Genomic DNA, 21,119 nt, shown 5'->3' on the forward strand with positions numbered 1-21,119 from the left:
CCTTCCCCCTATCATACCTAGTCAGCGTTTTCAGCTGAGGTTAGAGATGCAGGGAGAGGAGGGGGAAGGGAGAGAGGGGGAAGGGAGAGAGGGGGAAGGGAGAGGTTAGTTTACTCTCCGGCTCCAAGCCTCTCTCTGGGGATGAGAGAGTGTTGTGAGTGGGGTTCTTCAAATGTCCCCGGAGCTGACTGTCTGTCCCCTGTTCCTGTTTCTATGCCTTCGGGGGGGGGGGGGGGGGGGGGGGGGGGGGTGTTAGGCCCTCTTTAGGGGGTAGCAGTGGGGGGGGGGGGGGGGGGGTGACTGTCTGTCCCCTGTTCCTGTTTCTATGCCTTCGGGGGGGGGGGGGGGGGGTGTTAATTGACCTTGCGGGCCTCTATTGATTGGTCTCCCGTGGCTCCTCATGTCTGATAGATTATAGAACTGTTAATGGCATCACTCCGCTCGCTGAGAGAGAGGACACATCTGTGCTGCAACACACACATACGCAGGCACGCAAGCATGAATGCACACACATGCACAAATGACGTGTGTGTGTGTGTGTTTGTGTGTCCGTGTGTAAATGTGTGTATGTAATGATATTTAATTTGATCCCAGGTTTCAATTAGAAAACAATGAATCAACTTATGAATTGTTACTGTTGAAATGCATCAGGTTCAATAAACAGATAGCTGTGATATATTAAGTTCCTGTAGATAAACAGATAGCTGTGATATACTAAGTTCCTGTAGATAAACAGATAGCTGTGATATACTAAGTTCCTGTAGATAAACAGATAGCTGTGATATACTGCGTTCCTGTAGAAAAACAGATAGCTGTGATATACTAAGTTCCTGTAGAAAAACAGATAGCTGTGATATACTGCGTTCCTTGACTGAGGCCATGTCAGATCCAGGAGGGCTTGTCTCCCAACCATCTGAAGAAAGCCAAGCTCATGTTCTTCTATAGCAGATACCCCTCATCCAACATGCTCAAGACGTTCTTCTCAGACGTCAAGGTACGTCTCACCTGTCTTCACCTCTGACATTTATTAGAACAGGTAGGCTGACCTCATCCCTTTCTCTCTTTCCCTCTCTCTCTCTCTCTCTCTCTCTCTCTCTCTCTCTCTCTCTCTCTCTCTCTCTCTCTCTCTCTCTCTCTCTCTCTCTCCTCTCTTTCTCTCTCTCTTCGTCATCATCGGTTGTTCCTCTCTGGCAGAAATCTAACCCTTTCCCCTCGCTTGTTTTACACATATTTTTTCACTTTCCCTCTTTCCGTCGCCCTGTGGTCATTATATATATATCACCTTACTCCGTTGCTTTCTCCACTCTGTTTCTGTCCGTGTGTGTCTTGGTTTTACCTGAAGTCCTCACAGGGATAGTAAAACAAGGAAAATTGAGATAAGTGGTCCCAAAAAGGAAAAAGCCGATTTTAGGCTTAAGGGTTAAGGGTTAAGGGTTAGGGTTAGGGTTAGGGGTTAGGGTTAAGGGTTAGAGGTGAAGTTTAGGAGTTAGGGTTAGATTTAGGGTTTGGGGTTAAGGTTAGGTTTATGGTTAGGGGTTAGGGAAAAAAAGGATTTTGAATGGAAATCAATTGTTTGGTCCCCACAAGGATAGTAGAACAAACGTGTGTGTGACATTGGCACAGATGGGACACAGAGGGGCGTTCTGCCAACTCTCTATCACCCAATTATAATAACTGGCCTTAATCTGATAGGGGGGGGGGGGGGGGGGGGCAGAGATGGAGAGGCCCCACTTTCTCTATCTCTCTCACAGACAAACGTACACACACACACATGCGCTTTCAACGCTGAACCAGCCCTGATATACACACAGCTCTCCTCTAGAGATTTGTCCCATACCTTCAGATTTTACATGTGATTCAAATGACTGTATTTATAAGGGGGCGATTATTGCTGGGCATAAAACTTAACATGCAGGCAACAGAATAACCTACATTACATAGACCAGGAGACACACACACACACACAGACCTACACGGACGCACATTCCCACTCTGTTTGGCAGGCTGTTTGGACTGGGAGAAAGGGGGGAAGCTGAGAAAGGGACAGAGCACAGGGAGGGACGAACAAACAAATTAAAAACACAACTCGACAGCACCGAAACAAAAGGCAGTGATTGTGTGGTATTTACGAGGTGGGTTTTGTTGTTTGAATACGGCTGCTCAACGCACTGACAGATTTAGGACGCATTATTCAAATGAGAAGCACACACACACACACACAAACCAGCTGCCCTCGGGCCTGTATCTACGGCGACCACTTCCTCACGGCAACGCCGCATCCTCGTTTAGCTGCCGTGGCAACCGTTGTCGGCAGCGGCAGGTTGATAAGGGTACAGTACCTGCTCCTAGCCCTAAGAACACAATGTTCACATGTAAACAGATATGGGGTCATTTCATCAATTTGGTGCCTTTTGAGAAGTGGAACTTGTTCAACAAAAAAAAACTCATATGTTCAACTTCATAAAAAAAAACATGTTTTCACATCTCAAAAGGTTAAATAAAAAAAATATATATATAATAAGTGTTTATTAACCTCCAAATGAAGTAACAGGGTTGGCCATTTCATTTTAAATCAGCCATAAATTCCATTGTGACAGGGGTGAATTAAACCTTGTTGTGTGCAACAGGGAGTGGCAATTGAATGCAAGCTTCTAGCCTGTCTATCTATGGATAAGAGGATTGACATGTTATGCTCAACCCACTTAGTTTTTCCCACAAAACACCAGGAAATGGCCAAACAGAGTAGAATCAGCTCACCTGCTTTTTACACTATGATTTGACTATTAGATATTCAATGTTTCTTTAGAAAAGAAAACATTAAAACGAGAGTTCAGTTCACATAACAGGTTTGACCTTAGAATGAAGGACAGGATGTAACTGAATCACTAATCACATGAAATAAATAATTAGCATCAGAAGAAGAAACTTGGAGAAATTTTGGGGTTAAAATAATTCCACTTTAACATGTCAAAATGCAGAATTTTGGCACATTAGCCAAGTCTTTAACATTTTTTGGGATGTATTGAATTCTTCACGCGGTCTGTATTAAAGGGTACTTCATTTAATATAACAGACTTAAAAACATTTTTTTTTTAAAGCACTCGTTTCATCGAATAATTCATATGATTTCATCACAATGGCTACAGTTCTGTCACGCCCTGACCAGGTGAACTCGGGTATTTTGGGTCAGGGTGTGTCATGGTGGGGTGTTGTCTCTTTGTTTTTGAGCAGTTAACGTATCAGCATTTTCTTGGTTTTGTGTACGTGTTTATTTCAGTGTAAAGAATAAACATGTGTTCGCTCCCAGCTGCGTTTTGGTCCGCTTCCTCATCACCCGACGACGATCGTTACAAGTTCCTTCAGAAAGCATTCACACCCCATGACATTTATAGACATGTTGTTGTTTCAGCCTGCATTTAAAATGGACTAAATGTAGATTTTTGTGTCACTGATCTACCCACAATACCCCATAATGTTAAAGTGGAATTATGTTTTTAGAAATGTTTACAAATTCATTAAAAATGAAAAGCTGAAATGTCTTGAATCAGTAAGTATTCAACCATTTTGTTAAATAAGTTCAGGAGTAAAAATGTGCTTAACAAGTCACATAATAACTTACATGGACTCACTATGTGTGCAATAATAGTGTTTAAAATGTTTTTTTGAAATGACTACCTCATCTCTGTACCCCACACATACAATTATCTGTAAGGTCCCTCAGTTGAGCAGTGAATTTCAAACACAGATTCAACCACAAAGACCAGGGACGTTTTCCAATGGTTCGCAAAGAAAGGCACATATTGTTAGATGGGTAAAATAAAAAAGCAGACATTGAATATCCCTTTGAGCACGGTGAAGTCATTAATTACACTTTGGATGGTGTATCAATACGCCCAGTCACTACAACGATACAGGTGTCCTTCTTAACTCAGTTGCCGGAGACGAAGGAAACCTCTCATCATTACCAATAACGGGGGAGGTTAGCATGTCTTGGGGGTATGATCTTTGACCCTCTTTAACTTTCTCACTCATCATTATTCACAATTCATTCAGGGTTATCCATAATCATGGTAGCATCCACATTAATGTAGAAGTGTTTAGAAACATATTGTATTCTTATTTACAATTAAAGTGACTCCAAATTAACACAAAACATTATTTACCATTAATTTCTATTGGGCACAAAATAATCAGAAACACAACCAAAACAAACTGAGAGTCACAAGCTTGATGTAGTCATTGCATGGTTGCAATATGCCACCAAATACTAAAACTTTGACTACTTTATTTATACAAATCTTTAGGGTGTCAATAATTATGACCCCCCCCTTACCTTTTTGAGAGAAAAAAAAGTATTTCTTGTTAAACAAAATCTCTTTCTTTGAGCAATTGTATTAGTATAAAATACAGTCATTACTCTAGAAAATCAAGGGATGTCGATAATTTTGGACCAATAATTTTTGATCCCTACTGGATATCAACATAATTTCTAACTGTATGTTCTCATCAATATATATTTAGTGTGTACAGTTTTTTTTCTTCTTCCAATATTAAGATCTTGAGTAAAATATAATCACATAATATAATATAATCACATCTCTCAAACCATATAATTAATCTCACTGAAGGGTAATCTTCATATTACACATCAAAAGTATATTTTACTGATATACTGTATTTAGCATAAGTACATGATATTAAATATTTAATCCCACAAACTAACCTATCATCATCAAGTCACTTTCTTTTGCTGTAAAATTATTATTATGTAAAGTATTATTATTATTATTAGTAGTAGTAGTAGTAGTATTAGTAGTAGTATTAGTATTATTATTATTATTATTAGTAGTAGTAGTAGTATTATTATTATTATTATTAGTAGTAGTAGTAGTAGTAGTATTAGTAGTAGTATTGGTAGTGTTAGTATTCATATTATTATTATTATTAGTTGTATTATTAGTAGTATAATTATTATTAGCTGTAGTATTAGTAGTAGTATTATTATTATTATTAGTAGTAGTAGTAGTAATAGTAGTAGTAGTAGTAGTAATAGTAGTAGTAGTAATAATAGTAGTAGTAGTAGTGGTAGTAGTAGTAGTAATAGTAGTAGTATTAGTAGTAGTAGTAGTAATAGTAGTAGTAATAGTAGTAGTAGTAGTAATAGTAGTAGTAGTAGTAGTAGTAGTAGTAGTAATAGTAGTAGTAATAGTAGTAGTAGTAGTAGTAATAGTAGTAGTAGTAATAGTAGTAGTAGTGGTAGTAGTAGCAGTAATAGTAGTAGTAATAGTAGTAGTAGTAGTAGTAGTAGTAGTAGTAATAGTAGTAGTAGTAGTAGTAATAGTAGGAGTAGTAATAGTTGTAGTAATAGTAGTAGTAGTGGTAGTGGTAGTAGTAATAGTAGTAGTAGTAATAGTAGTAGTAGTAGTAGTGGTAGTAGTAGCAGTAATAGTAGTAGTAGTAGTAGTAGTAGTAGTAGTAGTAGTAGTACTAATTACTCCTATTACTATTTGATCTCTCTCTCTCTTTCTACTACTTTAATGTTATTTAAACTAAACTAATCAAACAACCTTTCAATGTTGAATCCTTAGAGGGATTATTATTATTACGATTCACTACTCATCTCCCGCAGATCATCCTGTATGTGTGTGTGTCCTGTTGTATTGTCCTGCCTAATGGGGATTTTGAGTTGATTTGATTTGATCATTTTAAAATACATGGTGAAGCCACACCCAGGCAGCCAATTCGTGTACCAAAATGGCAGAGGATTATACACACAGGACGTGAGGCTTGTTTCCATTGTGGACCTCTAATGCTAGGCCAGTGGCTGCAGGGCAAAACGAGAGACATGGGCACTCTGTGCCGTACACTGAAACACACACAATGTCCACATATTTACATTTATACAATGAAAAGCTAGTCTACACATCTAATGAATCAGTCCACTAGCGCAGAGTGACTTTACACTTGGCTAGGAGGCTATCTCAACATTAACCATGCCTTGGAGGAGGGTTTGAACCTAAGACTGGCAGAAACCGTTTTTTTCCCTTCAGATGTGTGTGTGTGGTCTCATGAGTAGCCTGTAGAAGACAAGGCCAAGGTTACAGAGTGGCTTTATTTATTTTAGATATATACATGTATATATATATTTTATTTATTTATTTAACCTTTATTTAACTAGGCAAATTAGTTAAAGAACAAATTCTTATTTACAATGACGGCTTAACACCGGCCAAACCCGGACGACGCTGGGCCAATTGTGCGCCGCCCTATGGGACTCCCAATTATGGTCGGTTGTGATGCAGCCTTGAACAGGCTCAGGTCTCTTTACACTTGGCTGGGAGGCTATCTCAACATTAATCAAGCCTTGAAGGAGTGTTTGAACTTATTAAGACTGACAGAAACCGTTTTTTATCTCAGCTGGGAGTTCCACTCTACCACTACTGTATATAAATACGTGTTCTGGCCAGCTCTTAAATCCACATGGCACAAAATCTGTGGCACTGCCTCTCAGTGGCGTAGGAATGAGATTCCCTAACAGTACTATGATATATATTTAGATACTGGGGGACTCTACCATAAACGGTTTTATGGGCCAATCCCAACTTCAGCTCATTGACCCCTTTATCAACTCATAGCCACTAACTGAGCTGAGAAGGGCCAACAAGAGCATGAGGGATAAGATTTCAGAATGACCCTTGACATTTTATTCTGAGCTGTCTGTAGGTTGTTCCTGATGAACTATGACCCTTGACATTTTATTCTGAGCTGTCTGTAGGTTGTTCTTGATGAACTATGACCCTTGACATTTTATTCTGAGCTGTCTGTATCTTCCTCTTGATGAACTATGACCCTTGACATTTTATTCTGAGCTGTCTGTAGGTTGTTCTTGATGAACTATGACCCTTGACATTTTATTCTGAGCTGTCTGTAGGTTGTTCTTGATGAACTATGAGCCTTGACATTTTATTCTGAGCTGTCTGTATCTTCCTCTTGATGAACTATGACCCTTGACATTTTATTCTGAGCTGTCTGTAGGTTGTTCTTGATGAACTATGACCCTTGACATTTTATTCTGAGCTGTCTGTAGGTTGTTCTTGATGAACTATGACCCTTGACATTTTATTCTGAGCTGTCTGTAGGTTGTTCTTGATGAACTATGACCCTTGACATTTTATTCTGAGCTGTCTGTAGGTTGTTCTTGATGAACTATGACCCTTGACATTTTATTCTGAGCTATCTGTATCTTCCTCTTGATGAACTATGACCCTTGACATTTTATTCTGAGCTATCTGTATCTTCCTCTTGATGAACTATGACCCTTGACATTTTATTCTGAGCTGTCTGTATCTTCCTCTTGATGAACTATGACCCTTGACATTTTATTCTGAGCTGTCTGTAGGTTGTTCTTGATAAACTATGACCCTTGACATTTTATTCTGAGCTGTCTGTAGGTTGTTCTTGATGAACTATGACCCTTGACATTTTATTCTGAGCTGTCTGTAGGTTGTTCTTGATGAATTTAACAGATCGTCTGTACCAGGAAGTGGACATATAGTCAAAGTAACGCTGCAGCAAGTGTTTTCAAGTTCCCTTTATCTAGAAATGTGTCTTTTCTGGACAGAAATGTCACTTTCTGGTTGACCTTGGCAATTACTTTCTGCCCCATGCTTTCCCCTGTCAGGAACCTGTCTAGATCACAGCCTAACTATGTCATGTATGTGTGTGTCCTTTTGCATTGTCCTGTCTAATGGTGTCATGGCATTCATTGCCAACGTCATTAACATACTGTACCCCAAATCAGGGTCAGGTCTCTCTGTCTCTCTCTCCTACTCTGTCTTTACCTCTCTCTCTTTCTCTCTCTCTCTCTCTCTCTCTCTCTCTCTCTCTCTCTCCTGTCTGTCTGTCTGTCTGTCTGTCTGTCTGTCTGTCTGTCTGTCTGTCTGTCTGTCTGTCTGTCTGTCTGTCTGTCTGTCTGTCTGTCTGTCTGTCTCTGTCTGTCTGTCTGTCTGTCTGTCTGTCTGTCTGTCTGTCTGTCTGTCTGTCTGTCTGTCTGTCTGTCTGTCTGTCTGTCTGTCTGTCTGTCTGTCTGTCTTTTTCTCTGTCTCGCTCTCTCTCTCTGTCTCTCTCTCTCTCTCTGTATATCTGTCTCTCTCTGTCTCTGTCCTGCTCTCTCTCTCTCTGACTCTTTCTTTCTCTTTCTCTCTTCCTCTGCCCCCCCTCTCGCTCCATGAGAACAATAGCCAGCATGTGTTGGGGGGGGATCAGCTAGTTGCTGTGGGGGAATTAGGCATAAATTACCACCTAATTGGGTTTGAATAGAGAAGGAGGCTCTGGGAATCGGTGATCGTTACTGTGGGAAGTGGGTTATACTGACTGTTCTTACACACACATGAACACACACACACACACACACACACACACACACACACACACACACACACACACACACACACACACAGACGGCACATTTCTATCCAGGATTCATGTTTTACCCAAAATGCTCAGTTTTCTAGGTTCCATCTCCTGGGTCTAGCTTCGCGTCTCGCTGGGCCATGGCTCCAACGTACCTGCTCTCTCTCTCTCGGGGCCAAAGCCAGGCCACTGATGCTTTTCAGCACTTGTATTCACATAACAATGGCTGACGGTGAACTTTGACACCTTCTCACAAAAAAAAAATATTTGATGATGTAGAGGTTGTTGATTCTCATAAGTCGTCACTGTCAGCCGTAGCTATGGAAACACTGGTGTGTGTGTGGGGTGGGGGGGGGGGGGGGGGTTTCACCAGTGAAATGCTTCTAAAGAGAGAGACACACACACACACACACACACACACACACACACACACACACACACACACACACACACACACACACACACACACACACACCACACACACACACACACACACTACTTAAATAGTGAAAGCGATTGTCGTTTTGACTAGACCCATCATCTCTGTGTTGAGACGTCTGGGTTGTGAGTGGTATCTTGAGGAAGTGTAATTAAGACCTTGGTTGAGAGCTTGTTAGATCTCTGTAGTGATGAGAAGTTAGCTCTAATTAGACCCTCGTTATAGCCAAGATACCCCCTTCTGACTCCACACACACACACACACACACACACACACACACACACACACACACACACACACACACACACACACCAACTCAGAAGACATACTAGAGTCTGGTAGCTACTAGACAGAGTGAACCATGAAGAGTTTCATATGATAGAAATTTGCCCTTCACTGAATTACCTAGAATATCTATTGAAATGTAATTGTTTTATAAATGCTGTAAAAATCTGATCCCAGTCAAAGTAATTTAAATAAAATACCATCAAATAAAATGATCATCTGAAGATGGAGATTGAGGTTAGTAGGTCCATTCTAAATGTACCATCAACAGCCTTCTGATGTCTCTAAATGTACCATCACCAGCCTTCTGATGTCTCTAAATGTACCATCAACAGCCTTCTGATGTCTCTAAATGTACCATCACCAGCCTTCTGATGTCTCTAAATGTACCATCACCAGCCTTCTGATGTCTCTAAATGTACCATCAACAGCCTTCTGATGTCTCTAAATGTACCATCAACAGCCTTCTGATGTCTTCTAAATGTACCATCACCAGCCTTCTGATGTCTCTAAATGTACCATCACCAGCCTTCTGATGTCTCTAAATGTACCATCAACAGCCTTCTGATGTCTCTAAATGTACCATCACCAGCCTTCTGATGTCTCTAAATGTACCATCACCAGCCTTCTGATGTCTCTAAATGTACCATCACCAGCCTTCTGATGTCTCTAAATGTACCATCACCAGCCTTCTGATGTCTCTAAATGTACCATCACCAGCCTTCTGATGTCTCTAAATGTACCATCACCAGCCTTCTGATGTCTCTAAATGTACCATCACCAGCCTTCTGATGTCTCTAAATGTACCATCAACAGCCTTCTGATGTCTCTAAATGTACCATCACCAGCCTTCTGATGTCTCTAAATGTACCATCACCAGCCTTCTGATGTCTCTAAATGTACCATCACCAGCCTTCTGATGTCTCTAAATGTACCATCAACAGCCTTCTGATGTCTCTAAATGTACCATCACCAGCATTCTGATGTCTCTAAATGTACCATCACCAGCCTTCTGATGTCTCTAAATGTACCATCACCAGCCTTCTGATGTCTCTAAATGTACCATCAACAGCCTTCTGATGTCTCTAAATGTACCATCAACAGCCTTCTGATGTCTCTAAATGTACCATCACCAGCATTCTGATGTCTCTAAATGTACCATCACCAGCCTTCTGATGTCTCTAAATGTACCATCAACAGCCTTCTGATGTCTCTAAATGTACCATCAACAGCCTTCTGATGTCTCTAAATGTACCATCAACAGCCTTCTGATGTCTCTAAATGTACCATCACCAGCATTCTGATGTCTCTAAATGTACCATCACCAGCCTTCTGATGTCTCTAAATGTACCATCACCAGCCTTCTGATGTTTCTAAATGTACCATCAACAGCCTTCTGATGTCTCTAAATGTACCATCAACAGCCTTCTGATGTCTCTAAATGTACCATCACCAGCCTTCTGATGTCTCTAAATGTACCATCAACAGCCTTCTGATGTCTCTAAATGTACCATCACCAGCCTTCTGATGTCTCTAAATGTACCATCACCAGCCTTCTGATGTCTCTAAATGTACCATCACCAGCCTTCTGATGTCTCTAAATGTACCATCACCAGCCTTCTGATGTCTCTAAATGTACCATCACCAGCCTTCTGATGTCTCTAAATGTACCATCACCAGCCTTCTGATGTCTCTAAATGTACCATCAACAGCCTTCTGATGTCTCTAAATGTACCATCACCAGCCTTCTGATGTCTCTAAATGTACCATCACCAGCCTTCTGATGTCTCTAAATGTACCATCACCAGCCTTCTGATGTCTCTAAATGTACCATCACCAGCCTTCTGATGTCTCTAAATGTACCATCACCAGCCTTCTGATGTCTCTAAATGTACCATCACCAGCCTTCTGATGTCTCTAAATGTACCATCACCAGCCTTCTGATGTCTCTAAATGTACCATCACCAGCCTTCTGATGTCTCTAAATGTACCATCACCAGCCTTCTGATGTCTCTAAATGTACCATCACCAGCCTTCTGATGTCTCTAAATGTACCATCAACAGCCTTCTGATGTCTCTAAATGTACCATCACCAGCCTTCTGATGTCTCTAAATGTACCATCACCAGCCTTCTGATGTCTCTAAATGTACCATCACCAGCCTTCTGATGTCTCTAAATGTACCATCAACAGCCTTCTGATGTCTCTAAATGTACCATCACCAGCATTCTGATGTCTCTAAATGTACCATCACCAGCCTTCTGATGTCTCTAAATGTACCATCACCAGCCTTCTGATGTCTCTAAATGTACCATCAACAGCCTTCTGATGTCTCTAAATGTACCATCAACAGCCTTCTGATGTCTCTAAATGTACCATCACCAGCATTCTGATGTCTCTAAATGTACCATCACCAGCCTTCTGATGTCTCTAAATGTACCATCAACAGCCTTCTGATGTCTCTAAATGTACCATCAACAGCCTTCTGATGTCTCTAAATGTACCATCAACAGCCTTCTGATGTCTCTAAATGTACCATCACCAGCATTCTGATGTCTCTAAATGTACCATCACCAGCCTTCTGATGTCTCTAAATGTACCATCACCAGCCTTCTGATGTTTCTAAATGTACCATCAACAGCCTTCTGATGTCTCTAAATGTACCATCAACAGCCTTCTGATGTCTCTAAATGTACCATCACCAGCCTTCTGATGTCTCTAAATGTACCATCAACAGCCTTCTGATGTCTCTAAATGTACCATCACCAGCCTTCTGATGTCTCTAAATGTACCATCACCAGCCTTCTGATGTCTCTAAATGTACCATCACCAGCCTTCTGATGTCTCTAAATGTACCATCACCAGCCTTCTGATGTCTCTAAATGTACCATCACCAGCCTTCTGATGTCTCTAAATGTACCATCACCAGCCTTCTGATGTCTCTAAATGTACCATCACCAGCCTTCTGATGTCTCTAAATGTACCATCACCAGCCTTCTGATGTCTCTAAATGTACCATCACCAGCCTTCTGATGTCTCTAAATGTACCATCACCAGCCTTCTGATGTCTCTAAATGTACCATCACCAGCCTTCTGATGTCTCTAAATGTACCATCAACAGCCTTCTGATGTCTCTAAATGTACCATCACCAGCCTTCTGATGTCTCTAAATGTACCATCACCAGCCTTCTGATGTCTCTAAATGTACCATCACCAGCCTTCTGATGTCTCTAAATGTACCATCAACAGCCTTCTGATGTCTCTAAATGTACCATCACCAGCATTCTGATGTCTCTAAATGTACCATCACCAGCCTTCTGATGTCTCTAAATGTACCATCACCAGCCTTCTGATGTCTCTAAATGTACCATCAACAGCCTTCTGATGTCTCTAAATGTACCATCACCAGCCTTCTGATGTCTCTAAATGTACCATCACCAGCCTTCTGATGTCTCTAAATGTACCATCACCAGCCTTCTGATGTCTCTCTCTGTGGGAGATGTAAATCAGGTTGGGGTCAATTACAGATAATTCAGGAAGTATACTGAAATTACAGTCAATTCTCCTCTTTTCAGTTAGGAACATTTGGAACTGGAATTGAAATGTAATGTGTGTGTGTGTGTGTGTGTGTGTGTTTGTTTCCCCCTAACACCTCCCCTCAGGGCTTCCCTCCACTGAAAACACCCTGTCAGGGAAACACAACAGAGGGATAACACTGTCTCTTTCTCTCTTTTCCATCACCAACTCCACCTGGCATTCTCCGAGCTCAGCCGTTTTCTCTCTCTTTCACTCTTTCTGTCTCTATATCTGTCTGTCTGTATATCTGTCTGTCTCTATATCTGTCTGTCTCTGTATCTGTTTGTCTTTTTTGTTTGTGCTGATTGTGGAGTAATAGGTTAGTGTGGGTTAGTGGGGGTTAGTTTGGTATGTGTGTTTGTGTGTGTTTTCAGCATGCTCTTGTGTTGTGTGTGTGTGTGTGTGTGTGTGTGTGTGTGTGTGTGTGTGTGTGTGTGTGTGTGTGTGTGTGTGTGTGTGTGTGTGTGTGTGTGTGTGTGTGTGTGTGTTTGGGAATGTCATTTGTCTCTCTGTGTGCCGTGTCCGTCCCGTGGGAATGGCCTCTGGAAGTCTGGGCCTGCTAGTGTCTGACAAATAACGTCACTACAACATCACTACAACATCACTACAACATCACTACAACGTCACTACAACATCATTACAACATCACTACAACATCATTACAACATCACTACAACGTCACTACAACGTCATTACAACATCACTACAACATCACTACAACATTACTACAACATCACTACAACGTCACTACAACATCACTACAACATTACTACAACGTCACTACAACGTCACTACAACATCACTACAACGTTACTACAACATCACTACAACATCACTACAACGTTAACTACAACATTACTACAACGTCACTACAACGTCACTACAACATCACTACAACATCACTACAACGTTACTACAACATTACTACAACATCACTACAACATCACTACAACGTTACTACAACATTACTACAACATCACTACAACATCACTACAACATCACTACAACGTCACTACAACATCACTACAACATTACTACAACGTCACTACAACATCACTACAATGTCACTACAACATCACTACAACATTACTACAACATCACTACAACGTCACTACAATGTCACTACAACTACAAAAAAGGACAAGTAACATTTGCGTAACATGAAAATAAAAAAAGAATATTTATTTATTGAATAAATACACATTTATTCAGATATATTTGGATTATATTTGGGTGCATAGCAATGTAATGCTTTCAGTCAACAATACAGTCTTAGTCTGCTCAACGTGTGTGTGTGTGTGTGTGTGTGTGTGTGTGTGTGTGTGTGTGTGTGTGTGTGTGTGTGTGTGTGTGTGTGTGTGTGTGTGTGTGTGTGTGTGCGTGTGTATTTAGTGTGTGTGAGTGTTAATTGCTGAATTGTTGCATTGCTCTTTTGTCCGTCTCTCTTTCTTTCCCAACCTGACACAAAGTCTCTCTAAAGCTCTCCGTTGCACCCTTCACACACACACACACACACACACACACACACCACACACACACACACACACACACACACACACACACACACACCGCTAAAACATGCCCATTTATTCTTCATGTTGTCACCCTCTGACCATCCCTGAAAAATGCCTCCCTTGCTCTTTCCCTCTCCCACTCTCTCCTTCTATCCTTCCTCTCCTCTCATGCCCCCTCCCTTTGCCTTGTTTCCCCCCCTCTGTCTCTTATCCCTTGTTCCTATGAGACAATGTCTTGTAACAATGCCTGTTCTAATCTCCATGTCAAAGATGTTTTTCCCCTCCACTAAACACACACACACACACACACACACACACACACACACACTACACCCTGTGGTGTAGTAAGAGCAGGGACATCACACAGACAGTGTTATGTAGTATTACTAGAGAGAAAATGTAATATAATATAATATGTAATAAAATATGTAATATAATATAATATGTAATATAATACATGATGTAATATAATATAATATAATATGTAATATAATATAATACGTAATATAATATGTAATATAATATAATATGTAATATAATATGTAATATCATATAATATGTAATATAATATAATATGTAATATAAAATAATATGTAATATAATATAATATGTAATATAATATCATATAATATGTAATAAAATATGTAATATGTAATATAATATGTAATCTAATATGATATGTAATAAAATATGTAATATAATATGTAATATAATATGATATGTAATAAAATATGTAATATAATTATTATGTAATATAATATAATATGTAATACAATATAATATGTAATATAATATGTAATGTAATATAATATGTAATATAAAATAATATGTAATAAAATATGTAATATAATATGTAATATTATACAATATCACAGTTGCCAAAGAAAACAATATTAAAGCACACATTTATCGGAATAAATACTTTTTTGTTGATGTACAGTGGCTTGCGAAAGTTTTCACCCTCCTTGGCATTTTTCCTATTTTACAACCTGGAATTAAAATAGATATTTCGGGGGTTTGTATCATTTGATTTATAAAACATGCCTACCACTTTGAAGATGCAAAATATTTTTTATTGTGAAACAAACAAGAAATAAGACAAAAAAACTGAAAACTTGAACATGCATAACTATTCACCCCCCCCCCCCCCCCCCCAAAAAAAAAAAAATGTCAATACTTTGTAGAGCCACCTTTTGCAGCAATTACAGCTGCAAGTCTCTTGGGGTATGTCTCTATAGCTTGGCACATCTAGCAAATGGGATTTTTGCCCATTCTTCAAGGCAAAACTGCTCCAGCTCCTGCAAGTGGGATGGGTTCCTGCTGGTGTACAGCGATCTTTAAGTCATACCACAGATTCTCAATTGGATTGAGGTCTGGGCTTTGACTAGGCCATTCCAAGACATTTAAATGTTTCCCCTTTAAACCACTCGAGTGTTGCTTTAGCAGTATGCTTAGGGTCATTGTCCTGCTGGAAGGTGAACCTCCGTCCCAGTTTCAAATCTCTGGAAGACTGAAACAGGTTTCCTTCAAGAATTTCCCTGTATTTAGCGCCATCCATCATTCATTCAATTCTGACCAGTTTCCCAGTCCCTACCGATGAAAAACATCCCCATAGCATGATGCTGCCACCACCATGCTTCACTGTGGGGATGGTTTTCTCGGGGTGATGAGAGTTGTTGGGTTTGTGCCAGACATAGCGTCTTCATTGATGGCCAAAAAGCTCAGTTTTAGTCTCATCTGACCATAGTACCTTCTTCCATATGTTTGGGGAGTCTTCCACAAGCCCTTTGACAAACACCAAACGAGTTTGCTTATTTCTGTAACTATGTAGCCAGTACAGTCTCCATGTGTAGTTGTGGGTTTATCTTTCTGTAACTATGTAGCCAGTACAGTCTCCATGTGTAGTTGTGTTTTTATCTTTCTGTAACTATGTAGCCAGTACAGTCTCCATGTGTAGTTGTGGGTTTATCATTTTGTAACTATGTAGCCAGTACAGTCTCCATGTGAAGTTGTGGGTTTATCATTCTGTAACTATGTAGCCAGTACAGTCTCCATGTGTAGTTGTGGGTTTATCATTCTGTAACTATGTAGCCAGTACAGTCTCCATGTGTAGTTGTTGGTTTATCTTTCTGTAACTATGTAGCCAGTACAGTCTCCATGTGTAGTTGTGGGTTTATCTTTCTGTAACTATGTAGCCAGTACAGTCTCCATGTGTAGTTGTGGGTTTATCATTCTGTAACTATGTAGCCAGTACCGTCTCCATGTGTAGTTGTGGGTTTATCATTCTGTAACTATGTAGCCAGTACAGTCTCCATGTGTAGTTGTGGGTTTATCTTTCTGTAACTATGTAGCCAGTACAGTCTCCATGTGTAGTTGTGGGTTTATCTTTCTGTAACTATGTAGCCAGTACAGTCTCCATGTGTAGTTGTGGGTTTATCTTTCTGTAACTATGTAGCCAGTACAGTCTCCATGTGTAGTTGTGGGTTTATCTTTCTGTAACTATGTAGCCAGTACAGTCTCCATGTGTAGTTGTGTGTTTATCATTCTGTAACTATGTAGCCAGTACAGTCTCCATGTGTAGTTGTGGGTTTATCTTTCTGTAACTATGTAGCCAGTACAGTCTCCATGTGTAGTTGTGGGTTTATCATTCTGTAACTATGTAGCCAGTACAGTCTCCATGTGTAGTTGTGGGTTTATCATTCTGTAACTATGTAGCCAGTACAGTCTCCATGTGTAGTTGTGGGTTTATCATTCTGTAACTATGTAGCCAGTACAGTCTCCATGAGTAGTTGTGGGTTTATCATTCTGTAACTATGTAGCCAGTACAGTCTCCATGTGTAGTTGTGGGTTTATCATTCTGTAACTATGTAGCCAGTACAGTCTCCATGTGTAGTTGTGGGTTTATCATTCTGTAACTATGTAGCCAGTACAGTCTCCATGTGTAGTTGTTGGTTTATCATTCTGTAACTATGTAGCCAGTACAGTCTCCATGTGTAGTTGTGGGTTTATCATTCTGTAACTATGTAGCCAGTACAGTCTCCATGTGTAGTTGTGGGTTTATCTTTCTGTAACTATGTAGCCAGTACAGTCTCCATGTGTAGTTGTGGGCTTATCATTCTGTAACTATGTAGCCAGTACAGTCTCCATGTGTAGTTGTGGGTTTATCATTCTGTAACTATGTAGCCAGTACAGTCTCCATGTGTAGTTGTGTGTTTATCATTCTGTAACTATGTAGCCAGTACAGTCTCCATGTGTAGTTGTGGGTTTATCATTCTGTAACTATGTAGCCAGTACAGTCTCCATGTGTAGTTGTGGGTTTATCATTCTGTAACTATGTAGCCAGTACAGTCTCCATGTGTAGTTGTGGGTTTATCATTCTGTAACTATGTAGCCAGTACAGTCTCCATGTGTAGTTGTGGGTTTATCATTCTGTAACTATGTAGCCAGTACAGTCTCCATGTGTAGTTGTATTATCTTTTCCAACTGTCCTGTTATCTGAATTGAATGTATATTCTAGAATGCCCTTCTTACCAATCAGAAATTATTATTCTCTCTCTCTCTCTTTCTGTCTCTCTCCCTCTCTGTCTTTCTCTCTCTCTCTGTCTCCCTCTCTCTCCCCCTCTCTTTCCCTCACTTTCTCTCTCTCTCTGTCTCTCTGTCTCCCTCTCTCTCCCCCTCTCTTTCCCTCTCTTTTTCTCTCTCCAGTTTAACCGGTGCATCACGTCTCAGCTCATCAAGTGGTTCAGTAACTTCAGAGAGTTCTATTACATCCAGATGGAGAAGTTTGCCCGGCAGGCCATCAACGAGGGAGTGACCACCAACGAGGACCTGTCTGTGGGCAGGGAGTCTGAGCTCTACCGAGCCCTTAACATGCACTACAACAAGGCCAACGACTTCGAGGTATGACTGCTGTATGGTTGAGGTATGGCTGCTGTATGGTTGAGGTATGACTGCTGTATGGTTGAGGTATGACTGCTGTATGGTTGAGGTATGACTGCTGTACGGTTGAGGTATGACTGCTGTACGGTTGAGGTATGACTGCTGTATGGTTGAGGTATGACTGCTGTATGGTTGAGGTATGACTGCTGTATGGTTGAGGTATGACTGCTGTATGGTTGAGGTATGACTGCTGTATGGTTGAGGTATGACTGCTGTATGGTTGAGGTATGACTGCTGTATGGTTGAGGGGTGGTTGGTGGTGGGGGGGTAATGAGGTGAAGGAGGACGATGCTTGGTGCCTGGGTGTCCTCGTCAAAGCAATCTCCTGCATTCACATTTGGATCTCTCCTTCCTTCCTCTATCTCTCTCTCTCTCTCTCTCTCTCTCTCTCTCTGTCTCTCTCTCTCTCTCTCTCTCTCTCTCTCTCTCTCTCTCTCTCTCTCTCTCTCTCCTATTTCTGACTCTCTCTCTCTCTGTCTCTCTCTCTCTTTTTCTCTCTCTCTCCTATTTCTGACTCTCTCTCTCTCTCTCTCTCTCTCTCTCTCTCTCTCTCTCCTATTTCTGACTCTCTCTAGGACCCTAGGCTATTAAACACAGTCACATCCGCATCATTTCTCTGTCCTCCCTTCATCTCTGTCCTCTCTTCATCTCTCTGTCCTCCCTTCATCTCTCTGTCCTCTATTCATCTCTCTGTCCTCTTCATCTCTCTGTCCTCCCTTCATCTCTGTCCTCTCTTCATCTCTCTGTCCTCCCTTCATCTCTCTGTCCTCTCTTCATCTCTCTGTCCTCTCTTCATTTCTCTGTCATCTCTTCATCTCTCTGTCCTCTCTTCATTTCTCTGTCCTCTCTTCATCTCTCTGTCCTCTCTTCATTTCTCTGTACTCTCTTCATCTCTCTGTCCTCTCTTCATTTCTCTGTACTCTCTTCATCTCTCTGTCCTCTCTTAATTTCTCTGTCCTCTCTTCATCTCTCTGTCCTCTCTTCATTTCTCTGTCCTCTCTTCATCTCTCTGTCCTCTCTTCATCTCTCTGTCCTCTTCATTTCTCTGTCCTCTCTTCATCTCTCTGTCCTCTTCATCTCTCTGTCCTCTTCATCTCTCTGTCCTCTCTTCATCTCTCTGTCCTCTTCATCTCTGTCCTCTTCATCTCTCTGTCCTCTCTTCATCTCTCTGTCCTCTCTTCATCTCTCTGTCCTCTCTTCATCTCTCTGTCCTCTCTTCATCTCTCTGTCCTCTCTTCATTTCTCTGTCCTCTCTTCATCTCTCTGTCCTCTCTTCATTTCTCTGTCCTCTCTTCATCTCTCTGTCCTCTCTTCATCTCTCTGTCCTCTCTTCATCTCTCTGTCCTCTTCATCTCTCTGTCCTCTTCATCTCTCTGTCCTCTCTTCATCTCTCTGTCCTCTCTTCATTTCTCTGTCCTCTCTTCATCTCTCTGTCCTCTCTTCATTTCTCTGTCCTCTCTTCATCTCTCTGTCCTCTCTTCATCTCTCTGTCCTCTCTTCATCTCTCTGTCCTCTTCATCTCTCTGTCCTCTTCATCTCTCTGTCCTCTCTTCATCTCTCTGTCCTCTCTTCATCTCTCTGTCCTCTCTTCATCTCTCTGTCCTCTCTTCATCTCTCTGTCCTCTCTTCACTTCTCTGTCCTCCCTTCATCTCTCTGTCCTCTCTTCATCTCTCTGTCCTCTCTTCATCTCTCTGTCCTCTCTTCATCTCTCTGTCCTCCCTCATTCTTCTGCTGTTAAACTCAGACCCATGAAACTGGAACCAGAGCCTATTCAGCATGTGTCCCCCCCCCCCCCCCCCACACACACACACACACACACACACACACACACACACACACACACACACACACACACACACACACACACACACACACACACACACACACACACACACACACACACACACACACACACACACATCCATTCTCTTCCTTTTGCCAAATTTAGCATCATCAAAGTTCCACCTTGGACTGTCCCCCACCTCACCCCCTCTCCCTCCTTCCTCCCGTCTCCTCCCTCTGTCCCAATGGCTCTCCTTCTTTTCATGATTATCTACTCTGTCAATGTTCACCCGTTCTCCTCTCCACCACCCGTTCACCTCTCCTCCACCCGTTCACCTCTCCACCACCCGTTCACCTCTCCTCCACCCGTTCTCCTCTCCTCCACCCGTTCACCTCTCCTCCGCCCGTTCACCTCTCCTCCACCTGTTCACCTCTCCTCCACCCGTTCTCCTCTCCTCCACCCGTTCACCTCTCCTCCACCCGTTCACCTCTCCTCCACCCATTCACCTCTCCTCCACCCGTTCGTCTCCTCTCCTCCACCCGTTCCTCTCCTCTACCCGTTCCTCTCTTCTCCTCCACCCGTTCCTCTCTTATGCTCTCCTCCACCCGTTCCTCTCCTCTCCTCCACCCGTTCCTCTCCTCCACCCGTTCCTCTCCTCTACCCATTCCTCTCTTCTCCTCCACCCGTTCCTCTCTTATGCTCTCCTCCACCTGTTCCTCTCCTCTCCTCCACCCGTAACTTTCCTCTCCTCTACCCGTTCCTCTCCTCTCCTCCACCCGTTCCTCTCCTCCACCTGTTCCTCTCCTCCACCCGTTCCTCTCCTCCACCCGTTCCTCTCCTCCACCCGTTCCTCTCCTCTCCTCCACCCGTTCTTCTCCTCTCCTCCACCCGTTCCTCTCTTCTCCTCTCCTCCACCCGTTCCTCTCCTCTCCTCCACCCGTTCTTCTCCTCTCCTCCACCCGTTCCTCTCTTCTCCTCTCCTCCACCCGTTCCTCTCCTCTCCTCCGCTCCACCCATAGAGAATGCTTTGTTGTCGTTGGTCTTTTCCTTCTGTACCTTTCCCTTTCTCATTCACTCTTCACGTTACAAACTTTTTAATGACATAATTGTGGCATTCAGTGCGTGTGTGTGTGTGTGTGTGTGTGTGTGTGTGTGTGTGTGTGTGTGTGTG

The 21,119-nt window shown here is 41.8% G+C and overlaps 1 protein-coding gene across 1 annotated transcript in view; it reads left to right on the forward strand.

Moving 5' to 3' along the window:
* The window catches only part of prox1a (prospero homeobox 1a), a 72,163-nt gene that overhangs the window by 21,966 nt on the left and 29,078 nt on the right, over positions 1-21,119 (forward strand). Inside the window, 2 exon segments of the mRNA XM_082955810.1 lie at positions 887-994; positions 17,931-18,125. Of these exon segments, the coding sequence (XP_082811936.1) occupies positions 887-994; positions 17,931-18,125 (303 nt within the window).

The sequence above is a fragment of the Salmo salar genome, chromosome 09, assembly GCF_965601325.2.
Source record: "Salmo salar chromosome 09, fSalSal1, whole genome shotgun sequence".
Taxonomy (NCBI): Eukaryota; Metazoa; Chordata; class Actinopteri; order Salmoniformes; family Salmonidae; genus Salmo; species Salmo salar.